The following is a 25638-nucleotide window of genomic DNA, read 5'->3' on the forward strand; positions in this document are numbered from 1 at the left end:
TCATACATACTTACGAATAATAACAATCTTCTCAATCTATTCAAATAAAAATATTTATGCGACAAATGTAGTTTTTAAATATATATGGGCAGAAATGTGATTGTAATTAGGGAGTAAACAGAATAGGAAAACCAAAATTTGAACCTCATATTGACAAGCTTGAAACCGATGGGTGGAGGTGGAGTGTTAATGTTAAGAGAATAGGAAAAATTTACAAATGTGGGACAAAAAGAATAAAGAGCTGGGTGGTGAGGTTGCATGAGGAAGACGTCAAAGCTATATACACAACTCTGCAGAGTGCCCCACCGTTTCATCACCTCACTATTGAGGGCCAACATTTACTGGTCATTCAAAAATTAAATCAAACTTGATTTCATCAAAAACAAATCGTAACTACCTTCTGTAGAAAGAAATCAAACCCCAAACTAGGAGACGGCCAAAAAACAAAGCCATATTTATATATATAGGAAGAGGCCTCGCTAATTTTTCCAATACAAGTGTATGCTATCTGAATACAAGGCTTCCATTCTGCTGTAGTCTCAAATTTTCCACTACTGACTGGTAGAAAGATTTTAGTGCCTTTAAATCTCCACTCTGCACAAAAATATTGTTGTATTTAGCCCACCACAACACATATTCATCGCCTGATTCACCTATAAAAAACACGCACTACTACTACTATTCATATTTTACTTTGCAAGAGACATTACGGACCATAACTAATCTTTTCATCAAATTACTCACAACATAACCATGGCAGATAAGAAGTTCCAGGATGTTATATTGGGAAAAAAGAATTGCATTGTTTCAGAAGGACGATACTCTAAACATTTCATCGCCATAAACTTTTTTTACCTGCAACTTTTGACGATATTGCTCTGCCAGATCTTGTGGGCACTGTGCAGAGGATAATCCTTTTGATACAAAATGAACGAGAAAATCATCCCCAAATTTCTCATACATTACCTTCTGTGCCAGCACAATTTCTCCAAACAAAACAAACTGTACCGAAAATTGAAAATAGAAGGAAGAAGAATGAGTACTAAAAATTGGCATAAACCGTCAAAACACAAGGATAAGAAATTTAGCTTTCTTAGGTATAACTTAATTAAATATACAAATATTTTAAATATATTTTCCAAAATAACAAACACCAAAAACCATATACTAGTATCCTTCAATTACACCCTGATAATTGTTCATGCCATATCACACAATTTTTCCCTCTTTTTTCTTTTTCAGCTAAAGAAATTTCCTTCAAACAAACCAAACACAGGGAACTCATTAGACAAGCCAAAGAATCTGTGTTTGGTTCAACTTATTTTGCAAAAATATTAGTTTATTTTTTCTTACTATCTAATCAGAGCTTTTGATCTAGAACAACAGTTTCAAACATGCACTTAGTTCATAGCAAATCTAAGATCAGGTCAGGAGACACCCTTGAATATACAATCATTTTTAAACAAATAAACAACCATAAGACTAAGGACAACGGATTAGATAAATTTTATTCCAAATTATAATGGATAATATAAAAAAATCATTAATCCATTTTGATCCATCAAAAATTTAATTAAAAAATCTTATTCATCCTGACCTAATTTATAAAAAAATCCATTTCAATCTATCCATTAACAATTTTTTCATGGATACAATCCATCCATAAAAAATAATCTAGACATCTATATAATAAACTCCAGTTACAAACCATAAAAATAATTCTTTAGATTATCACATTTAGACATTTCCAGATTCTAAAATCAAGAGGCATACTCTCTAGTTGAAAATATTTCAATTCTATAATTATGTAACTTGAGCCCCCTTATATTCATGATCCTCCTGTTATTACTTCAAATACAACCATTATTTAGAGTGTTCACTTGTACCCGCATCATTGTTTTTGTTGTACATGTCAAATAAATTTTTAAATTCTGCTTGGGAGCTTTTTTCTTGAACTTCCTCAAATAACATCCATTTTATTAGAGAAACAAACAAGCAAATAGTTTTCTTCAAGGGACAAAAAATGAGACCACAAACTCTTCTGTTATGCAATATAAACAATCGTATAACATGTAGCCAAAGTGAGGACCAGACATATACGCAATGATTTTCAATAGTAGTATCATACCACTTGAAAGAAACAAAGTGGCTAAAAGAATATAAAACAATAATCCATGTATCTTACAGTATTTGCATCATGAAACTCAAAAGATCTGTCCAGCACACTGTAGAAACAGCAGTTTGTAGCAAATGCTTCAATCACAAAACTTCGGAAACCAGGAACCTGTAGACCATTAGACATTTAGGAAAAAAATATAAAAAAATGAGATAACTAGAAGTGAGTAGAATATACCTTTTCCTCGTAAGGCTGGGCACACCAATCTTTAATTAATCTAATAAAAATCTGTACACATGCCTAAATTGCAAAAAAAAGAAGTATGATTTAGAATGTATGTTTTGTCAAAAAAACTGATCCAGGAAAAATAATGACTAAGTTGAATAAATAGAAAAAACTACACATACTTTTCTTACAAGGATATCCTTATGATTACAAGAAGAGAACAAAAGCAACTGCATCACTGGATCCAGGTATGCTTTACATTTTGGGACAAGAAATACAGGAGACAGGTCATGGGTAGTAATCACATGAAGAAATGTATACAATGTTCGCTGAAGTTCTTGCAATTCACGAACTTCCTGAAAAAGGAACACAATAATGATAATCTTATAATCATTTACGTATATTTGAGAGGGTTTATAAGCAGAGAATATGCTAGATGGTAACACTAAAGATGCTTTTCTACAATGGATTTCACATTTGAAACAATTAAGTAATGAACTAAGAAAAAAATTCACTTCATATGAATATGACACAGCACAGCCATATATGACACAGCACAGCGACTAAGTACCAGAATAGATAAGTAGTGTCATTGTTTCTATTGGAAAGTTGCTCTAATTGCGGACCCTTAAGCTCACCCTTAGTTGTGATCACTAGCTGCCTTAATTGAATCCTCAAGGGTGGTATTTAGTTCCAAAGCAAGACACATGACTTAAATAGGTATAGGAAAGACAGACATTGAGTTTGAAACCCTACATTTCTATGATAACAAGGATGTTTTATTTATATTGAGAAAATGAAATCAACACAATAAAGGAGATTTAATATTCTCTAATAAATATCCTCTAATAATAAAGTTATAATGCAGGAATAAATAAAACGTTCCTAATAATACATACACAGTCTAAATATTCTTGATTATAGAAGATCTGCTCCTTTCTATAATTATAAATCATAGAACTCCTAAAACTAGGGCAAATCTTACCTTATAGGTCAATTTTGAAGGATTGTTGGACACTAAGTCCAAGTTCTAAAAAATTCCTTAACCTAAGGTTCGTCAGATAGTCATATTGTAGCTCCAAAACTTGTAGAAAGTAAAAAAAAACATAGAGAAGTGAACATTTGACAAAAGAACAAAAACCAAAGCATAATTATTATCACATAGCACAAGCTCAAACTTCTTAAAATTTGAAGAACAAAACAATCAAATCATAAAGAGAAATCATATAAAAAAGGTAACTTAAAACAAGTACCAGAAGAGAAGGAAAAATATATCCCAGTTATTTATTAGAAAACTGCACCAACATTTTCATACCTCAGTGATTGCATCAGGACCAGTAGAAGGTAACCCATTTCTAGGAATAACACTGAATATCCGCTCAGCAACAGCTGGAAATATTTGCTCCAAAATGTCACGCACCAAAGTATTGAACTTGCAGATAAGTTGATTGAGTAACAAAAGAAAACAAACCATTTGCTTTGGCTGCAATAAAACGTAAACAACATATTACACAGTTTTATCTTTCAACCAAACCAAATGAAACAACCAACTTCAGGTGCAAACATGTATTGAATTTTGGGGTTTTTGCTATAGAGGGAGAAGACAGAAATTACATTACTCAAATATTGATAATTTCGTATGAATAGATATTTTGGATATTTCCATATATTCTAACAGTCAACCTTAAGTTTGATACAAAAAACCCTTTGGCAAAATATACTAAATCATACAATGAGACTATAGAATGCTAGTACAAAGATGGTTCTTAGGGACTGCCCCAGGACCAGCCAAAACTTCAAGTTAATCTGCATGAGCCAGGACTATTTTTTAAAGGTTGTTTCATCAGGATTCCCTAGGAAGACTACAAAGATGTATATTTAGACATGCCAGTAAATCTGAATGGCAGAGATCAAAATTTGAAGAGAAACTCAGCCAGAATATATTTAAACGTGCCAGTAAAATGCATGTTGAAGACGTCACAGCAGTGGACAAAAGCAGTTAAGAAAATGGTTGGAAACAATGGTCAAGTACTACAAAGTACAGCTTTAACAATGGAAACAATGCTAGTACGACTTGATGGAGGACATTATAGTGGTGATTATGAAAATGGTTGCAATGAACAAAGACAACTAAATTGAAAGAACAACCATGAAAACAAAGTAGAATTCCAGCATTGGAAGATTTCTACAGTGGACTGATAACAGCACAGCTCTAGAGATGGTACTGTTACTATATTGAAATTACAAGGTTTTAAGCATAGAAGGAAGAGGAAATAAGGGAATGAACAATCTGAATTTGATATTGATTTGATTATATGTTCATAAAACCTAAAGCACTAAGTTTTATAGATAAAAGTTATAATCAAGAAAATAAAGTAACAAACCAATCCTAAACAATAATGGCAAAAAGGGAATCTAATCTGAAGTATAATTTAAGATAATCTAGATATTATAAGGTATTTTGGACATTTCACATATTCTAACATTTCAAATAGGATCAAAGTCAATGTATGATGCACAAATAAGATACTATCCATATGAAGTTATGATTATTCTAAATAATATATAGGACACGACACCTGTAAAATACATCCCTAGATAAGTATAGAAGTTCACAAAACATAATAAATATATAATTGCAAATTCTCAAATCCAAATAAAGAACATATTTCCAGGACATTATTAAATAAAAGTTATAAATCATTGCAACCTTAAATCATTTCCCATTGTCTACAAATAAAAATAGTATCAAACTCATTCCCTTCTTGAAATTATTCATAAATAGGACATTTTCCATTTTTGGTTCATTAAGGGACAATGCTCCTATGTTTTTATATCATAACATACAATCTTTTCCCATCCTTTAAAGAGCCCATACCCCTGTAGTCCCTACTCGTACCATTTTGAATTTATGTTGGCACTAAAAGGGATTAAAATGAATTATGTAGGATTAAAAGGTATTTAAACTAAGGGTTTTTTATAGAACTAAAAGGGGAAATTTTTTTGCAACTATATGGACCAAATGAATAATTAAACCAAAAATCTACCAAAGATGACAAAATATGACAGACAGTCAGACACCCTGCAGTTAGAGGAAAGGAATATTCTCAAATACCAGAAAGAATTCAAGATGGAATAAAGTAGCAGCGAGGTTACAGCAATATCCGTGCAACATACTAGAATACCAGGTTTAATTATCATATTCATATGCATATCGATCCTAATGAGATCATATATCAAAATGTTCCAATCATGGGAAGATAACATGTGAGGAATATTATTCTCAATGTCATCACATTCCAATGCAAGAAATCTTCAACACACCAACAACAAAATGCAAGGAAATGCATTTATATATAGAAATTTAAAAAGATTTAAGTTAAAGAAATTAGAGATAATACGCACTTCAATTTCTTCAAGTAACTGCTCCAATGCCTTTGGAAGGTAAGGAAAGACAGATGCTCCTAGTGTATCCACCATACGATGTATAAAAGAAGTGACCTACATACCATATATGGATATTACATAAAAATTTACAGATCTATTTTAAGCAAACAGTTTTTTAATCACTAAATCTAATTCATACCTTGTTTCGCAGAGGCTCTACTTTTGGAAATGTAACAAGAACTCGAAGAAGTACATCCAGTGTCTACATAGAAGACAAAATTACAAGATTTAGCAAAACAAAAAGATTAAGAAACCAAACACAAGTTTAATAAAAATAGACACAGACTTGAAAAATTATCAATCACACAAAGCATTATGAAAAGATGGATTCTATACATTATATAGCAAAATTTCCATCATTTTCATCTATAAGATTTGTCAAAACCGTGATGCTCACTTTTAGGAAGTTTTTTTTATTTTATCCTTGCTATAATTTTTTTCTTTATTACATGTGAATCTTGCTATTAATATTAGGATTATGTATTTAAAAACAATCCAATAATTACAGGGATTTGTTTTCTTAGAATTATCTCTCTATATTTCCTAAAATAACCAGCAGGCTCACGTATTTATGGTCCAATGGCCTCTTAAATTGATATGTAGAAGAAATATATTATTCTTTCTAAATTGGCGAAGATTGTAATGAGACTATTTTCTAAAGCTTAAAACAAAAAAACAGAGAAAAACTATACATCTGATAAACCATATACAACTCCAGAGAACTTAAACCAACAATTTTGAAAATACGAACCTGCTTAAACATGAGGCCAATTGCTGGGCGACTAGCAGTTACAAGACGCTCACTAAAGCCCTATATCATGTAAAAAATAGTATGAATGGAGGGAAAACAAAACAGTTGATGTATTTTCCACTACTACCCTGTAAACTTCAAATAAAGACAAACAAACAAAATGTAAATCTTTTTATCACTAATTTATTGAGTTTTGAGACTTCTATAATATATAAAAGTTGGGGAAAGTAGAAGTCTAAATTAGAAAAAGCACCTTACTGAGAGAATTAATTGCCATGATAATTTGCTGGATTACAGCAATTTTGGCATTAGCCTCCTCAACATTCAATAACTTGGCATTTATAAGCAATGCCTCAACCTGTATTAACCGAGGATAGGAAATTATATGCACCAAATACCAACCACAATAATCTCAAAAGAAGAAATGCTTCTGGAAACAAGGGTACAAATAACTTTATGAAGTATCTTGCGATCTTTTGTTATTTTTTTTGGATTAGAAAGTCTCTTGCATTTTAAGTAAAAAACAACCTGCTGACAAAGAGGACTGAGCAAAGAAGAAAGATAATCAGATTGCTTTTCAGGCTGGACATCTTCTGTTCCAATCAATAAACCAATTGCCTGTCAAAGGACCTCAATGCATATAAGAGAAGAAAAATAACAAAAAAATTCACAGAAATGTCCATAATCCTGAAACATTGGGAGAATACCTCAAAAATGTGGCTACCATCTTCCGACCCTGAAAGCTCTTCTGCCGTATAATTCATAATAGTGAATTGGGCAACAGTGTCTTGCAGGCTCTGAATTTAACAGAACATTTTAAAGAATCGAGAAGACAGGCGGTGGAAGTAACCAATCACACAATCCACCCATGCACATCAAGGCCAGACAAAAAGTGCAAGTTAGGAATAGTTTATATATAATTTTGTTTATATATTATAATGCTGAGTGAGTACATTTAAAAAAACAGAAAAACATGAAATAGGGATGGATTGTATAATTGCTACCTGCAAAATAGTCTCTATAAAAGGCACCAACTTCATCTTCAGCAATTTTACAACCCTCATAAACAAATAACTGGCTCTACGACTTACATTGATGTTTGAATGATGTATGCCTCTTTCATCAAGAAAGGCAGCCAGAACCATTGGAATATATTGAGTATTATCCTGAATAAACTTAACATATCTTGTCACTGTCTCCAAGTAAACAAGGGCAACAGGCCTATTAGAGTGACAAGGAAACTTTGTAGATAGAAGCATAAGCACCAGCTCACTCAACAATCCACTCCCAGTTTTCATGGCTTCCTCACTTATGGATTCTCCAAGTGCATATAAAAGAGAAAGTGCACCTTCCACCTCCTCCACATTGCTATTTGAAGATCTAGAAACAGCACTTGCCAACGAATTTCTAATAAACATCTGAGTTACATCAGGTGCTACACGACCCACAGTGCGAAGAAGAACAAACAAATCCTTTCTGAACTCTACCATCCTATCCTCCTCCTCTTTACCAATTTTGTCCATCACATCAAGATTAGCACGGTATGCTTGGTTATAACGGATTAGCACAAGGATAACTTCCAATATCTGCCCAAGATGAAGTAGCTGTTTCTCCCGCAAAGGAGAAAAGCTCTTCAAAATGGAAACATAACCTGAAAGAAATTGAATAATGTTGAATGTAGAATCTACCTCAAAATTCTTCATTACATAGAAAATGGAGGGTAAAACTTCACTCAAAAGCTCCATAGAGATTCCTTTAGCATCCTCAGAATTTATGCGTTTGAAGCAATCCAAGGCCTCTACAGCATACCCAGTAAGCAATGCAGCTACATCAGAGACCAGCTCGGCATCATCATTCTCGGTCACTAACCTAACTACACGACTAATATGAAGGCTTTGCAACAACGACAGTTTGGATTGGGGCTCCATTCGCTTAGAAACAACTGCCGACAAGCATCTGACTGCAGCACCGCGAAGCTGATCAGACAGAGAACCAACCAAAATCAAATCAAACAACAAAGGGATAAAAGCATCATTGACTATCAACCCAATGTCTATCCAAGAAATATATCTCCTCATGGAGTCTAACACACTAGTGCATAGTTCTTGATCAGAATTCCGGTACATGGAAACAATGTCATACCAAGCCCTGACTATCTGAGAGACACACTGCTGTCTCATTGCATCTTTAATCCGGCTCGCAACAGTCAACTCCTCCTGGGTTCTAGGGTAGTCCAAACTAATCAATTCATCATCCAGGGCATTCAAAACTCGACAGAACATGTCTATGACCACGTTTCCCTTGTTCAAGTGTGGAAAAAAATCAACAAAGACGGAGGACCAAACCAAAGGGTAATCGAAGTAAATCAAAGTTATCAAAACCTGTGCAAGTTTGTTCTTTATAAAGGCAGGGCCTTCCAAAACCCTTGTGAGGTTCTTGTCTTCGAGGCACACAATTGAAAAGACGGAGCCCCTGATCATGTGCCTTTCATCTGGGGTCATTGTCAAGTACCGGGTTCGAATGACTTCATGTAAGGTCTGTAGGCACCAAAACTGGACTTGAACAAGATTAGAAAAGCATAATTTTTCAATGCAAAGTCTACAAATTGATGGCTTCTCCTTAATAGAGTTACAGTAAAGTTTGGCTTGTTTCTTCAAGTCATCGTCAAGGGCACCAGATTCATCAAACATAATAAGAATCCCTTTCTCGAGATCATCCATGGTGTTGTTCTAAAGAGTGGAGTTGTGGGGTGTGGAAGGATGGGTCTCGGCAAGGGCAGGTTTTGAGTTACGGATCAATCAATGGAGGAAGAACCTAATAACATAAATATGGGTTATGGGTTAGGGTAGGGTTTTTCCTTCGCTTCTGTCCCTTTCTCTCTGTGTCTGCTGTTCAAGGTTTTGTTTTTCTTAACACTAATGGGAGGGATTTGGATTGCCGTTTAACTTTTGATTTTTTTCTATAACCAAAAAATCTATTACGTTTTCTTTTCTCTTTTCTTTTTTTATTTATTTATGATTCTATTATTTAGTGATAATATCTTTTTACTTTTTATATTTTAACAGCTCCTCCCCCTTATATTTTATATTCTTAACACACATTTTTTGTTTAAGTTTATCTTTAATTTTTATGATAATTAAATAATTTCTTAAGAATTACATAAAGCTTTCAAAAATTACAATTTTGAAAAATCTTTAGAAAGTCTTAAAATCTTTTGTCATCTAAAACATGATTTCTTGATTTGAAATTTGAAAAATGGTTAATATTTTGTAAAATCACCATTTTAATCTTAGAGTTTAGATCAATTTAATTATTAATAAAAAATTTAAAAGAAAAATATTTCTATTCCATTTCTTTTATAAAATTCATGTTAATCATAAAATTTGACATTTCAACTTGTTATTATATAAAATAATTTATTAAATAGAAAAATAAAATAAACGAGTACTTTTTTTTAATATTACTTCATGTATAACTTAATTATCATAATATTTTTATTAATATTAGTTGAACCATTGAATCTGTATTTTACTAGTTTAATAATGGCTCTGATTTTAAGAACGTTGGTTTTCACAATAAGGTAAAATATTTTTATATGGTCCTTTCATCCAATTAAAAGTATAATTATTATAAAAATTGACAAAAAAAACTATTATACATGAATTTATATTTGAATAAGGATATCAAATAATTTTTGCTGTGTTAGTGCATAGTCATTTTTAGGTATATTATCTAAGTAATATATAAGTAACTATATTTAGTAAGTATTTATATCTTCACTGTTATAAATGAATTAATTTTTTTTATCAAAATATATTATAACATTGTGTTTACATAGTGGGTTGGGTTTAGTTTTGCTTAAATCATGTTTTCATATTGAAAAAGTCTAAAATGTCGATGTTTTAAACTTTTGGATTATTAAATTTAGAAACATAGTATTCTTTAAAATACATTTTTAATTTGGAAACATAGTATTCTTTAAATTGTGTAATTCAAATGTATTTCTGGATTAAAAATATATTATAGATTTTTAATTATATAATTTAGAATATATTTATAGATTACACAATTTGACTATATATTTAAATATATTTTTAGATTTGTAGATTCTATAATTAAAATACATTTTTAAAATTTGAATTACATATAATTTAAAATTAATTTCAGATTATGTGATCGAAATATTTATGACATGAACCATTTAAACTTTTCACGCTAAGAAAAAAAGAGAGTATAGAAATAATAAGAGAAAATGTCTATAATCATAATTGCTGGGTGACTTTTTTGTAATATTTTCTTTTTAAATCCAGTTCTAACCAAGCCGTCACAAATTAATTGGATGGAGTTATTTTCCAACATTTAAATTTTATAAATGATAAAGAATATTACTATATTAGGGATTTAAGATGTTAAGATAGATTGATTCTATATATTGTCTTATATATACTAACTCAGTTTTCTAATGTGAAATAACTTTAACATAGAAAAAAAGTACAACTTTTTAAATTTAATTTATAAACATCAACCATCAAAGAATCAACATCTGTCTATTTATAAACATATATTTCAAACCCAATTGTCTATTTAATAAATTGTCCAATTTTAAAGTGTTTTTGTTTGTCTCTAATATAATAAATGCAAAAATTTGGACATGGTGATTTGAAATTAAGTATGAGAGAATTCAAGAGATTCAGTTACCATAAATGGGATGCTTCATTACATAGCCCAGCTTGCATTGCTTTAATGGCAATCCATCCATTCAGTTATTATAAAAAGAGAAATGAAAGTCAGTTTAGACCCTAAATATCAAAATCCCAATTTTAGTCTCTAATTTTCCAGAAAGTAATTCATTTTAATTTTTTTCACTTCCTTTAATTAACTCTAGTTTTACACCAAGTGAACTTACAAAGTAAGAAATCAAAAAGAGGTGATTTGATTAACCAATGCTTACAATTTTTTAAGTATAAGATTGGAGTTGATAACTCCAAAACCACCTGCATCAATATCCTTTGCCTCATTCCTTTTCAGTAATCACCACAAAAACATCCTTCAATGACCACTTCCTTCTGTCAGTTTTGGCTGGGGGGTTAATCACTGCCCTCTCTGCATTATCTAAACGGTACCCAATCACAATCTCTCTTCTCTGCCTAGCTCGTAACATTATTTCATAGAAACTCAATTCTTCACCTTCACAAAGGTATAGATCTGCAGGCCTTATATGCATCTCATTTCCCTAACAGAATTCCAGAAAAGAAAACTCATTAAATTATGAAGCATGTCCCACAGATATTCAGGTTAACTCCAAGGGATGTGAATTTATCAATTTGCTATAACATAGGAACTACATAACGTAACCAAAAAGCAAACTTGGCAGGACTTTCAATACTTTTGAGATAATGTATGCAAAACATGTAATATAATCTGTCCCTTAACTTTATCAAAAGAATGTACCTCCTCCGCAAAGAGCTCCTCCAATACATCATTTATCTGCCGATCTTCTGCAACCATGGCCAAAGCCATGCTCACAAGTTCATTTGATAAAACATAATCACTGATCCTTGACATAGAGAGAAGATTTTTTGTCCTAGGGTCCAAAATTTCACTAATTATAACAGTTTTATCAGAAGCCTGCTTCATTTCCCCAATCCATGAGCCTTTAGAGAAGCTTCCTCCATGAGTTTGACTGGCCATAGCTACATAAGGAAGACGCCTAGCCTGAAATAAAACATCAAAAGCTTCAGAAACAATATAACAAGAAAATACAAGATTATTGAAACTCCCAGAAAAGAAGTCAAATACGTAAGCTTCAAGGGAAACTAGGATCAGTTAATAAGGCTTACGACAAAGAAAAAATAATTTAAAGTTCATCCAGTAATTGATCGTAATATTCATGAGTGGAAGTCATGAAGATCATCCAATTGTGTTGGCAAAGGATACCACATAGATGATGCAACCACACATAGCATATTGCGGTTTTAAAAAAATATAAAGTAAGAATATAATATCTCAATCTTGATACCAACGTACCAACAAATGTTTAAAGAAAAAGACTTATGCAGAAGAATCCTAACATTTTCTAAAGCCATAAAAATAAAAACTCATTCTCCGTGCTCCATATAACAATCTAATATTCCATGTACAACATTCTAACCATGTAATTTCAACTCTATCATAGACAAATGGCAGATCAAAGACATTGAACCAATGGGGGCAACAATATATTTGCACACTTTCACTACAATCCATGGGTTTAACACTTAGTTGGGGGTCAATATATAAATAATTTAAGGGTGCAAAAATATAAATTTAGGGGTGCAAAAAGCAAAGATTTAATATATTTAATTTTAAGTTCACAAATATGAGAGGGTACAACTATGAACCTCAATTAGCTTTGTGTTCGCCACTGATCATAGATTCTTGTAAACCACAACAACCTTTCTTATCATACATTGCTTTATCTTTTTTCTTTCATCCTGACATATTAGAGCTCTTAACTCAAGAAACATCCCCTTCACTAAATTGCTATTGTCATACACTGCTTCAGGATCAATCAATTTTACAACCCTTTTGAGCAAGGGATGTCGTTTACCACTCTCTCATGATCGAAACGAACTAAGATCCTTCCTTGTCCAAAGGAATATAAAGTTTTATTATCTTTCATCATCTCTTAGGCAATAAAGAGTACACCACTTAGTGAATATAGCAGAATAGAAAATTATCAAGATGAATTACAGACACTATACTATGTCAGATTTCATCATAAAACCAATTGACATTAAGTGAAGTTATGCAACAGATATATAAGCCCTCCACTGTCTACCATACGAGGCGAGCCTATCAAAATAGATGATATACCAAAATGAACTATAGGCTCTGATTTCAAATCAAATTTCATCTTAAAACAATTGACATTAAGCAATGCCCAATATATAAGTTGCATATCAAGAATTGAGGCAGGTGATGTGGAACTTCCCCACATTAGTGACCTTTTTTCTTTAAAAACCATCTCCCTTTATCCTGATTTAAGCTCATTTATCTAATTATAACCAATTTTATTTTATTTCTTAAACAACTTATTATTTACTAAAATTACAAAAAATGCAAGATGTTTTTAGTGTCATAGCTTGAAACCCTTTTTCCTAATTTGTGCTTTTTGTTCAAACTCATGTATGCATCAGTGAGGGAATGAACTCGATGATTTTCCCTTGATATTCAAAGTATCAAATTGGAATTCTAGTAGGAACGATCCCACTTTGTTTTGGTCATGTCCACTCCATCACCCCACCAACAAACCCTTTCTTTGAAGATCATAGGGTTCGGTGTGCCTTGTTAAGTGCGACATACCCAAGTATTTAAGACAACACCTTCTTCATGTGCCTTCTATTCGAGGAGCTTTATTATGTGCATGTCGTACACATGCTAAATTTTGGTTGTCACAATTGACTGCCACCACAGTGCTCATCAATGGTACCTAGGTCAAGGCTACCATCATTAAATTCATGTCCCCATCATTACATGTCAGACACAAAGAAATGGTCCCTACATAATTCATGTCCTTCACCATCAAACACTTCTACTATGAATCCCAATGACGATAATTTAGACTGGCCCATTGCTCTAACAAGGTATTCGATCTATTCAGATTCCTCATGTGATGTAGGGCTTCGGGTTGAAAAGAAGTGAAGTAGGCCATTTAGTGTTCTCTCAAGTTTGAAAGAGAATAAATTCTTTCTTATATTTCTCATTACATACATTGGATATATATACATAGATGAGTTGGGTATTTTCGGAAACAAACAACGCATATCCTAATAAGCAGAATCCCTTAGATTGTGGGACTGTTATGCTAGAAATAAAAACAAGAGATACAGCAAAATATAAAGAATTAAAACCAATAAATACAAAATTAAAACTAATAAGAATCAAATCTGGAAAAATCCTAAAATATCTCAACATGTTCCATTACCATACTTCTCTTTGAAAAAAGTGTTTATTTTGATGAAATAGTTATTATAAGGAATGATACCACTTAGCCGAAAACACATTTAGCCACTTTTTAACCAAAGATCTTGTCAGTCTAAAATAATTTCTTGGTATTATGATGGCCCAATCGAAGGAAGGCATTGTGATCTAGAGAGAAAAGGTGCTATAGATATTTTGGAGGAAATATGCATGACTAATTGTAGTCCTATAGATCCAAATAAAAAATTTAATGGTTAATTAAGGTGAACTATTAAAAAAATCACGAGAAATAGGATTTTAGAGGGTAAACTCATGTGTCTCATAATCACAAGACCTGATCTTTCTTTTGTAGTTTGGGTTGTTAGTCAATTCATATGCAAGACCCTCGAATTCACCATTGGAATGATATTATACACATTCTTATATATATATATATATATATAATTATATGTGCGTGTGTATATATACATATATGTATATATAAAGGCTCTTGAACTAGGATTATTATATGAGGACAAGGGTGATTACTAAGTTTTTCAAATATTCTAACATGTATGTATTCCTACACATGTCTGTATATATAATATACATGAATGTATGTATACGTGTATGTACAGTTCAGTAAAGGAATGCACTCTATGATTTTTCCCTTAGTAATCAAAATATAAAGTATGCAATTTTCTATCAACGTCAAATGCTTAGATGCTTTTTTTAATGTCAACAATTGGGCATTACATGATCTACACATAGAGAATGATAATGCTTGTTTAGTAGCAGAAGAAATCGGCTAGCATATACATAGACTGTTATCAAGATATATCAAAGCTTAAATTTCGTTAGACTACAAACTCACTTGTATGTCACGAATTAAAAGTAGAGTGGCAAGAGATCTAGAGTCAGCTTGAATTGCTGAATCCTCTACTGATTCATCAGCCAAAATCAATATCTGCAAAGGCCAGAATATCCACCACAATTTCAAATGATTCCCCATTGTGAAAAATTGTGTAGGCAGTACGCAATAATTATGGAATTACTTTTTCTTATTTAAAAAAGAAACAATACATGGGTATTTAAAGAAAAATGAAATCCAAATAAAAGGAAATAAATCTCCTGAAATAAAGTCTATAAATTTCACTTACTGAATCAAATGATTCCAGAGGAAGGCTTTCCAAGTGGCGGCGTATAACAGCATTCCCATCACGATTAACCAGAGATATGTTTTCTAATCGATTTATGTCAAGGCCACCATCAGTTAGCTTCTTTTCTCTTTCTTTTTCTGGAACATCATTGAACATCCAGAGTTCTGATCCATGTGCTAAAGATGCATCCAAAACCTAAACAAATAGAGAGAACTTGGACAGGCCCAAAAAAGTATTCATGCCCACCACAAATAAACAGTTGCAAGGACAGAGGAATGCCGTGACTCCCCCAAAAAATTTCTTAATATATCACATCAAGCGTAACTTTTATCTGACTCTTAAAATTAAATATTTTATATATTGCCTTAGAAGAAACAAAATCAGAATTGAATATGTTGTGTTTATGGTTTATAGGCAAAGTGTATGGAGTTTAGAGGAAACAAAATTTCCTCTAATTATGTGTATTTATTATAACAAACTATTTAAGCCTTGTTCCATGGTGTCATTCAAACACACGGGTTCAGCATCTTATGCCTCTAATTCTCTATTTCATACACTACGGTAACTGAAGTAAAAACGGGACCATAGCCACAAATTTTTTATATTATTACCATGATCATATCCTCCATATCACGCCTCCAACCACAAAAAAGGATTCTCTCAGGAGATTTTGGATAAACAAAGTCCTTGGGCAAGCTTCCCCTCCAAACCTGAAATCAACAAGGAAAGGGCGCAAGAAACCATATCATTCAATCTCTCTTCAAAAAATGGTCTTGACTTCCTTGGCTTTACTATTCTCAATGTGTAACAAAGATCACTGTTAGCCCTTGATAAATAAGTTTAAAGCCCACAACAAAAAATGTTATCCAATGAACAAAATTTACTAGAAATTTGTTGAGCTGTAAGTGTAGATTGTAAATTAAATGTAAACTATTTCAGTGTATCAAGTTTGAAATCCTTGGAACTTATGGATTCTATGTAGGAGACTGTCTACGAAGTTATTTCCGACTATTACGAGATTGCTTCTGATTATTAGGGGTGATTTGCTTCGTTCTACCTAGCCCTGTACCATTATATAAAAAAATGTGTAATCTCATTTTGAAATTATCATTGAGAATCATTCTATTCTCTATTTGAATTGTAATTTTTCTCATTGCATCAGAGCTCTAGTTTTTTCCTTGAACTCTGTTAAGAAAAAAACTAGTTCTAGGAATTAATCAAGAACCTGAAGAACATAGAGGGAACCTTAGGAGGAAAAGGTTATGAAAAGCCATGATTGAAGATTCTCAGAATAACAGATATGTGTTTACAAGAAAATAAATTACATGAAAAACAATTAGCTAACTTGGTACTTATAGCTAACTTCACTAACTCTTTTCTAACAGTCTAACATAACCTCCTTCTGTATACACGTTTTTATTTCATAACAAGTTCTGATCTCTTCTTCCCCGTTTCAGTGTCCATCATTGTTGCAACTTCTCTAGAAAGCCTTCATTGATGTTTTCTCTCTCCCTGGACAGCCTTCATTGCTGCTACAACTCTCTTTTATTTAGTGGTTCAACCTACATATCTGTCACTCTTTATTCTGTGACTGTTCAGAACCTACATCATATCAGGATCTGAATCTTAGACCCTCATATCAAACAATTGAAATTCAATTTAGGATTTCAGCTCTGTGCAGAAGATTGGCGAGATTCAAAAGTATTCAGGCCTTTTATAGGAACAATGGAGAAAAGTATCTTACCTGGTCCCAAACTGTGCGCACACACCTCAAGGGCAGAGGAGAATTCTATACAATTTAGGTGGGTGGGACATTCTTGGCTATTCCTAACAATTGATTTCTCTTATGGCTGGGATCCACTTCTAAGTTCTAACTAATGTATTCATGCTAGACCTGCACTTAACTTGTGTACTTGCTACTATGTTATTGCTGCCAACAACCATGCAATTCATATAAAGGTTGACATTTTCCTCTCATCATGTCATTGCAGTTTTATTTCTAGCAGAAATGCCAAGATGCAAGCTTCTTTCATGGTTCTTGGCTTGAATAAACCGAGTGGAACTGCATATCCCTCTTGCAAACCAGCCATACAATTAGTATCCTTAACATGGAAGTAAAAACAAATATTTTAATGTTTTTGAAGAATTCTGAGGGGGGCATTCTTGGCCATTCCTAACAATTGATTTCTCTTATGGCTGGGATCCACTTCTAAGTTCTAACTAATGTATTCAGGCTAGACCTGCACGTAACTTGTGTACTTGCTACTATGTTATTACTGCCAACAACCATGCAATTCATATGAAGGTTGACATTTTCCTCTCATCATGTCATTGCAGTTTTATTTCTAGCAGAAATGCCAAGCTGCAAGCTTCTCTCATGGTTCTTGGCTTGAATAAACCGAGTGGAACTTCATATCCCTCTTGCAAACCAGCCATACAAACATCTACAGGGAATATTTCAGATGACCAAAGTTTACAGGGAATAGCATCAAATTCATCATTAATTTTTCCAAGGTGTGACATTGTCACAGACTAATCAAATCGTAAAAGTGATATTGATAGTGTGTAATTGTCAACCTTCGCTGCAGTCACATCCAAGATTATTGGAGGCATTGTCCTTTTCACATACTAATTGCTGAAGCAGATTTTTTATTATGTATCAACCTTCATAAGCCTCTGCTCATTTTGAATGAAATGTTCTTCTATTTTACACATCATCGCCTGGGATCTTGTTTTAATGTCCAGGGGTGAAAAAATTATGGTCTAGTGGCTGTCCATAGCCAGCTCTTGATACCATCGGTAAAGAATTTAAATGGGAAAAAAAGCAAAAAGAGAAAGAATGAGCGGGAGAGAGAAGAATAACATAATAGGACGGTGGAGAAATAAAAAACAAATAGACTGTGCACAACCTTTTTTTTCTCCTAGACTTCTTCTTAAGAGGAAATTCCAGTGATAGATGATGATCAATGTAAGCTCCCTCCTTGAACTACCAAAAAGGCCAGCAAGTATTGTCAAACCATTGGGCCCATCCGCTTCAATAAACTCTGCTCCAAAATAGCAAATAAATCAGCTAGTGACACATACCATGAGGTACTCAACCCTCCCATTGAATCTTCCCCCACAGTTTAATTCAATTTTCCAAGATTCTCTAAACAGAACTCAAGTAAAAGAGCTGTTTCTGAAACAAGTTTAAGAATCCAACCCAAGTCCTGAAATCTGAGACAGTGGACAGAAACAAACAAATAAATGAAGTCCCTTCCATCCCTATAGATGATCTAGATCTTCTCAGTTAGAAAAGGTAATAGAAACTGAAAACTGTTTATCCTTTCTCTAATTATGTTTCACCTTATTGCTTATCAGCTAACCATAAAAGGCTATTCCTGAGTCTAAATTTAGTTGTACCTAAAACTATTTCTAAGGCCTTGTCAAAAAGGGAAACCTCTTCAATGTTAAGAATGCATATCTCCACTGCAGCCAAGATTGAAAATCTTAGTTTTCCACAAGGTTTTTGAAGAGACAAATAAATAACAGTGTGCAAACTTTGGAAACCTGTTTATGACAGGTTTAAAAAGGTCATGAAAGAATTTAGGAACAAAAAAAATGCTAACAAAAGGTTACACCCAAGGTTATGGAATTGATTATTAAGAAACATTCTTCTCAGCTAACAAACTGAACACTAAGAATTCTGTTAAACTTAGCTATATTTAAGTTGGAAACCTCTTCAAAGTTAAGGATGCATATCTCCATGGCAGCCTAGATGAAAAAATCGAGTATTCCACAAGGTTTTAAAGAGACATAAACAAATAACAAAGTGTGCAGGCTCTGGAACAAACAAAGCCAAGGAGATCACACTCTCTTTATCAAACATTAAGTGATTTCCATGATCTAATAATCATCCTAGGAATGAAAGACATGTATTCTTTGGCTCAAGGGGGGTGTTGAGCTGTAAATGTAGATATTGTAAATTAATTGTCAATATCATAGTGTATCATTAGGTTAGAATCAAAGGAGTCTATCTGGGAAGTTATTTCTAATTATTAGAATATTTTTCTAATTATTACAGGTGATTTATTTTCTTCTATGTAGCTTGTACCATGCTATAAATACCTGTCTAATATCATTTTGAAATTATCAATGAAAATCATTCTATTCTCTCTTCAGATTCTGTGATTTTTCGTAAGATTCATTACAACTTATTACATGCCACAAATTAGCTCGAATAAACTCCACTTTTTATTATCATTTGACCATGTATTTGTCATGACCAAACCATGGAAAAAACATTAATAGAGAAAAAGAGAACTGAGAAACAGGAATTTATGTGAGACAAAGCACCGTAGGCAAGGATGCTGGGGCATATGTATCATCATCCTCTGCAATAACCAGAATCTCATCACCTTCTTGTAGAACATAGGAGTCATCTGGATTCAAAATAATTTTACCATCGTACGATGCAACTTTGATTCCACAAGGAATTGCAGCAGGAAAGCTGATTAATACATCCTCAAATTGCATGCCTTCCAACTGTGGCCATCTTTTGATGTAGAATTCACAATTTTCAAATCCTAGTATGTCTTCCCAAATCTGCCAAAGAGAGCTCATCAATATTTTAGAAAAAAGTTTTATTAGAGAGAAGACACGGGGATCAATATCTCATCTTCAACTGTATTGCAATTGCAAAAAGAAAACAAAGCAGAACAAGGACAACCCAATAAAACTCCCCAGTCACTCTACAAATCTGAAAGAAAAAAAGGTAGCATGGACAAAACACCAAAAGGAGGCAACAAGGAAAATCCTATCTTACAAAAAATGGAAGGATAGGGAAGAAGATCACCCAAAAAAATACAAGTAATACACCATACAAACAAACAACAAGCATGTAGTTATTCTTGTTAAGAATTATATAACTTGAAACCAATAATCGAGGATTTCTGCACTGGATTAACATTATGAATTATGCAACTTAGAACACCATGAAATGGTAGTAGATGATGACCTGTGCAAGTCCAGGCTGCCTAGCACACTGAATCATCAAGCGACCAATGACATCATGAGCTACAACAGTTTCAACAAGATCACCACCCACAAGTTTAACAAGGACTTCATTGTCTAGATCACTCAATTCAACCACTATGTGCCCTCGTAATCCTTCTTTTACTCCAGTCAGACTTAAGACTGTTCTCAATGCTCGGGCATCACTCTGTACCAACAAAAAGTAAGTTAATGGTTACCCACCCTCATTAAACTTGGAGCACATATTAATCAATCAGACCTGATCAGCATTCCCATCTTCAGCAAGGACTATTATAGCACGTGCTTTTGAAACAGAAACCTGAATATGACATGGTTTTAGCAAGCAAATATACAAATTAAAATAGGGCAGCATCTTCCACCAGAAATGAACATTTATGCAATAATATACCGTAACAAGTGAAGAAAAATAGCACAAGATTAAAACAAAAAGGCTAGTGGCAGTAAATGGCATTTTTGCATAACAAGTTATCAACAGGTTACACAGCATAGTAATTAAACCATCAGTCATATGCTTCTGATAGATATGGTCAAAATGTAGAGATTAATGGAAAGAAAAGGAGGAATTTTATTAAATATGCTTCTCCTACTCTGGTCTCTTCCTCCCAGAAGTAATTGACAAACGTAGAATTTAATTTTATTTGCTTCCTCTATTTATATCCTACCTCTGCTACTGTAGTTAAAGTGATTAATTAACTATAACAACTTCTCTAAAAAAAATTCTAACAAGGCCTAACAGAGGCCGACCCATTTGGCCCTTTGGATTATTCTTATTTCTTCTGATCTGATAAATATTTTCTAATAAGGGCACACTGCTTGCTAAGAACTAACATCTTCCAAATTGCAATGTGCCTGAGTTCTTACAAGTTACAGCAGCAGAAACAGATTTGGCTAAACCCTGACAGCAAGTTTAATTTTATAGAGTTTTGGCAACTATAACTGAACCAATTATAAATAGGGTTAGGGAAGCTTCTCCTACACGCTTCACTCCCTGTCCTTGGCTATAAATAGAGCCCTTCACCTCTTATAAATTCAGACTTGATTTGATGTAAAGAAACTCTGACATTTTGAGTTCAAACTCTCTTAAGTTCTCACTCTCACTCTTGCTAGGGTTCTTAGAAGAAGGAACTCTTCTTCAGACAAGCTTCAATGTGAAGCTAGCTTAGTTGCACCGTGCCTTCACCCCACTTCCTCCTATAACTACTTCCGCTGCCTCTCATTACTCATTCCTTCGGTACAAAACATCTCACGCTTGGAGCAATCTCCGTCACTATTGCTCTTGAGAATCCTTTAAAATATATGTTAACATTAGAATTCATTATTATACCAGAGGTAAAGAAAATCACAATTCCAAAAGGTTAAAGTAGATCCTACACCTTTTTCAGATCAGCCACAATCAGAGGGCTGCCACTTCTGCATATGACAGATGTTCCCTTGAAATCGAACTCCATTTTTGCAATATCAAGCTCCATTTCTTCCTTGTCTCGCTCAGCCATCACTGCAACAGTTCCTCCACCCAGACTCTCATTGGCTATGGCAAGCTGATTTAGTAATGAACCCTACACATCCAATCACATTATTTAAGGTCAAGACACGTGAGTATTTCAAAAAAAGTCAACCAAAGAGGTAAATCACTTGGCCAAACAGTAATAAATTGATACATGTTTGAATTGATAATGAATTATTCATTCGTTCGTTGAAAATTTCATAAGGACGGTTACAAGACAAGACAAGACAAACCAACAGATGGTAACACCAGAGTCTTACCAATTTATCACTCCAACCAAGAATTAAAGTATGATTTTGCTCAACCACCTCGCTTTTTCCCTTCCTCAGCGAGTCAAATTTCTCAGATATTGCGTCGGACACAAGTCCAAGCATCATTGCAAATATAAGCATCCCACCAAAGCTAATGGAAATCGCAACTAACCTAGGACCAATACCTTGAGAGCTGGCATGATTGCCAGAATCAGCAACGTAGGTCCAAGATAACCAGAGGCAATGTGCTAAATCCTCGGTAGTTACCCCAAAAAGGGCCAATCCTCCAAGTAAAATTAGCAACACCGTTGCCACTAACAACACGAGGGGTTTAGCATACGGGTAAACCGATAAAAAGACATCAACCCGATATGCTAGTTGCTTGTTTAGAGAAACTCTTTCGGATAAATTGTCAGAAAATATTGATTTCGACACATAGTCTATGTACTTGAAAATGATGAGAGGGATAAAAAGAAGTATGAAGGAGAAAAAAAGGGCTAGATTTCTTTTGAAATTTTCGCTTAACCCAGAATTAGCGTCTTGAGATGAAGAACTTGTCACGTTGAAGGTGTCCAATTGGTGGCAGGCGTGTAATATGATATTAAGGCCGAGAATATCACCCTACAAAGAAAAGTTTAGTTTGGTTAAGTTGTGAAGGATGAAGGATGATATTGAAGAGCAGAATAGAAGTAATCTGATTTGAGATGAAAGAGTGAGCGTATAATATAGAAGTAGCCTTGCCTGCAACTTAGTGAGTTGACTTTCTAGATGCGCATTACGGAGGAGAAGCAGAAGCAGCAGCAAAAAGAAAACAATAGTCAACGTCTGCACCCACACGGACATAAAAGAAGAAACAGTGAGAGGAGAGAGAGAGAGAGACAGAGCGACAAGAGCAATCTAGTACCTACCAGGAGAGCAAACTGGAAACGAGATTGCGAAGGGAATATAAGGTTATTGTTGGGAGATGAGTTAACGTTGTTTTGAGTGTCGGAAAGCTGAGGTTTGTCGTTAGTGAGAGTGTGAGTCCGGGGGAATTTAACTCTACGGCGATGACGGATGCGAGTGAGGGTAGGAGGAGTGTAAGGCTTTGAGTTTGAATAGAATCGATGGCCATACTGCGAAGAAGAAGAGGACCGCAAGAACGATGGCGACGGGAAGAACCAGTCCCTGCCGGAACCCGATGTCTCCGAATCCATATTACCCTTTCTATTACTTAACATAAACTAATTTATTCTAGCACTAGCCTTGTTTAGAAGGAAAAACATACGGATAATTCTTTATTTTTATTTAATTAGCGAAAAATAAAGCAAAACAAATTAAGTTTTCAAAATTTTTTTCAATTTTCTTATGACATTATAATTCTTTTATCATAATTTCCACAAGTTAATTTTTATTAACTTATCATCAAATTTTATATCTAGGCCATTTTAATTTGACATAAAATGACAATAGTCAATGCTAATTGAAAATAATATTGATAATATTCATGTACAAATTTTTTTATAAATATATGAGGACACTTAATATTTGTTTTCTTTTTCGAATTTTATATAGCAAGTTATCCATACACTTGAGTTCATAAATACTTTGAACTGTCACATTCTGTGGTATCAAAAGCTAAAGATAAAATTAGAAAAGATATTAAAAAATAGATCATACTTAGTATGTCTAAAACCTTAAACTATCAATCATTTATAATAAAAACAATGAAATTTTGAGAATGTAATTTTCGATAACTCTTGAATTAAGAAATTATAAAAAGGTATTAAAAAATAATTTATATTTAAATATTTTCTTTGGAAAGAGAAATGAATATAACTTTTTTAACAAAAATAAAATAAAATAGAATGTTTACATAAAAAAAGTCATTATCTTAATAATAATGATAATAAAATTATAAATTTTTATACAAAAATAATATATACAACATATTAAAAAATATATATTAACATTAATTTCAAAATAAAATATTTCCTTTTCATATGAAATATATATATATATATATATATATATTAACAAATGCGATTAATTATTAAAGTTAAAAAGGGAACATAATATATTAATTAAGAAATATTGCTGAATATATTAAGTTAAATAGAAATTATAAATATATAATAAATCAATTTTTATTAATTGTTTTAATTTTCTTAACAATTGTTTATTATTTGTTTTGAAGAATTATCGTGAGATGTTACATTCTTATTAACTGGAACCAGATGTGACATGATGAAACCTAACCACAAAGTGTACACTGTGTCGTAAAATAATTAATAGACTACTCTTCTATTCGATTTACAAATTTATGTCATTATTCAACATAAAATAAGAAATAAAAGTATTAAAAATAAATATTTTTAGATTATAAATTAAATTAAATTTTATTTTAATTTAATTTGTTTTAGGCTGACTTTTATTGTCCACTTAGAATATTTTACTCCTGTACTTATTTTAATTATTATCTTATAATCAGTCAAATTACAATATCTTTTAATATACAGTATATTATTCTTTCTTATTGATCTTCGGAGACTAGAGCTATATTTTGATAAGTAGAAATATAATAAAATATAGTAAATTAAAATGAAATGGAAAAATATAGGTTAAAAAAAACATCCATTTGCTTTGGTATGCTACGATGAAATGTTAATTGTATTTTACATGATCGAGACGATCGAAGTTATACATACATCGATACTATTTTGAGAAACTTCACAATATTTCTTGGAAACTTAAAATGATAAATTAAGAAATAATAATTAAAATCAATTAAATATTTAAAACAGTTTGTATTGTTAGACTAAACAAAATTAACTTAATAGTGATAATTTAGGTTCATTTTGAAGACGTTGACGTCAATGATTAAATACGTTGACGTCAATGATTAAATGAATAACATTAAATACTTCAATTAGCAAATAGTGATTTAAGATTCGGAAAATTTTGTAGAAATATGACTAACGTAAATATAACTCAGTTCCTACTGCAGTTTGAAAAGTAGGATCTAGACGGTTGGCAGATCTCATCCTTTCTTTTGTGAAATCTAATATACAAAACTCAATGTTGTGTGCCTAAATTTTTGGTATTAACACTCATCCTAGTTCTTCCCAAGTATTCCAGTTATTTGGTAACCTCCTATAATGCAATATTGATGGAAGTGCAAAGGATCGTCTAACTTAGCTGCTTGTGAGGGATTTTTTCAGGATTATTCT

General features: G+C 32.7%; 2 protein-coding genes across 10 annotated transcripts; both read right to left on the reverse strand.

Moving 5' to 3' along the window:
- Positions 1-125: 125 nt before the first annotated feature.
- On the reverse strand, positions 126-9520 carry LOC137820421 (exportin-T). Of its 5 annotated transcripts, none has more exons than XM_090295382.1 (14): positions 8682-9470; positions 7544-8499; positions 7247-7336; positions 7068-7157; positions 6793-6897; positions 6540-6599; positions 5928-5990; positions 5747-5842; positions 3657-3824; positions 2524-2697; positions 2354-2416; positions 2186-2284; positions 856-1002; positions 126-594 (listed from the first exon to the last, which is right to left on the reverse strand). In XM_090295382.1, the coding sequence occupies exons 2-14, from the start codon at positions 8465-8467 to the stop codon at positions 505-507; spliced, it is 2169 nt and encodes a 722-aa protein (XP_090151508.1). In that variant the 5' UTR covers positions 8468-8499; positions 8682-9470; the 3' UTR covers positions 126-504. The 5 variants fall into 5 exon arrangements, with proteins under 5 accessions (XP_090151508.1, XP_090151509.1, XP_090151507.1 ...); XM_090295383.1 differs by having other exon boundaries at positions 2533-2697; positions 7544-8515; positions 8682-9453; XM_090295381.1 differs by having other exon boundaries at positions 7544-8515; positions 8682-9453.
- A 1837-nt stretch (positions 9521-11357) lies between these two features.
- On the reverse strand, positions 11358-23657 carry LOC137820423 (ion channel CASTOR). Of its 5 annotated transcripts, XR_016515601.1 has the most exons (14): positions 23338-23657; positions 23171-23254; positions 22439-23050; positions 22048-22230; positions 20913-20972; positions 20637-20840; positions 20083-20224; positions 19976-20013; positions 18550-18684; positions 16252-16350; positions 15641-15835; positions 15355-15447; positions 11991-12254; positions 11358-11772 (listed from the first exon to the last, which is right to left on the reverse strand). XR_016515601.1 is itself a non-coding variant. In XM_068624510.2 (13 exons), the coding sequence occupies exons 1-13, from the start codon at positions 23647-23649 to the stop codon at positions 11554-11556; spliced, it is 2505 nt and encodes an 834-aa protein (XP_068480611.1). In that variant the 5' UTR covers positions 23650-23657; the 3' UTR covers positions 11358-11553. The 5 variants fall into 5 exon arrangements, 2 of the variants coding, with proteins under 2 accessions (XP_068480611.1, XP_068480610.1); XR_016515599.1 differs by having other exon boundaries at positions 19976-20224; XR_016515600.1 differs by having other exon boundaries at positions 18550-18626; positions 18725-20224.
- Between the last annotated feature and the right edge of the window lie 1981 nt (positions 23658-25638).

Source organism: Phaseolus vulgaris, chromosome 9 (genome assembly GCF_051622355.1).
Source record: "Phaseolus vulgaris cultivar YP4 chromosome 9, ASM5162235v1, whole genome shotgun sequence".
NCBI classification, from domain to species: Eukaryota; Viridiplantae; Streptophyta; class Magnoliopsida; order Fabales; family Fabaceae; genus Phaseolus; species Phaseolus vulgaris.

Coding starts and splice junctions, on each gene's coding strand:
- LOC137820421 (XM_068624505.2), bottom strand. CDS start 9,259: ATGGATGATCTCGAGAAAGGGATTCTTATTATGTTTGATGAATCTGGT. Junction 7,337..7,543: donor TTATAGAGACTATTTTGCAG/GTAGCAATTATA, acceptor TGTTAAATTCAG/AGCCTGCAAGACACTGTTGC. Junction 6,898..7,067: donor TCAGTCCTCTTTGTCAGCAG/GTTGTTTTTTAC, acceptor CGGTTAATACAG/GTTGAGGCATTGCTTATAAA.
- LOC137820423 (XM_068624509.2), bottom strand. CDS start 23,649: ATGTTAAGTAATAGAAAGGGTAATATGGATTCGGAGACATCGGGTTCC. Junction 20,841..20,912: donor AAGATGGGAATGCTGATCAG/GTCTGATTGATT, acceptor TTGTTGGTACAG/AGTGATGCCCGAGCATTGAG. Junction 20,225..20,636: donor GGCAGCCTGGACTTGCACAG/GTCATCATCTAC, acceptor TCTCTTTGGCAG/ATTTGGGAAGACATACTAGG.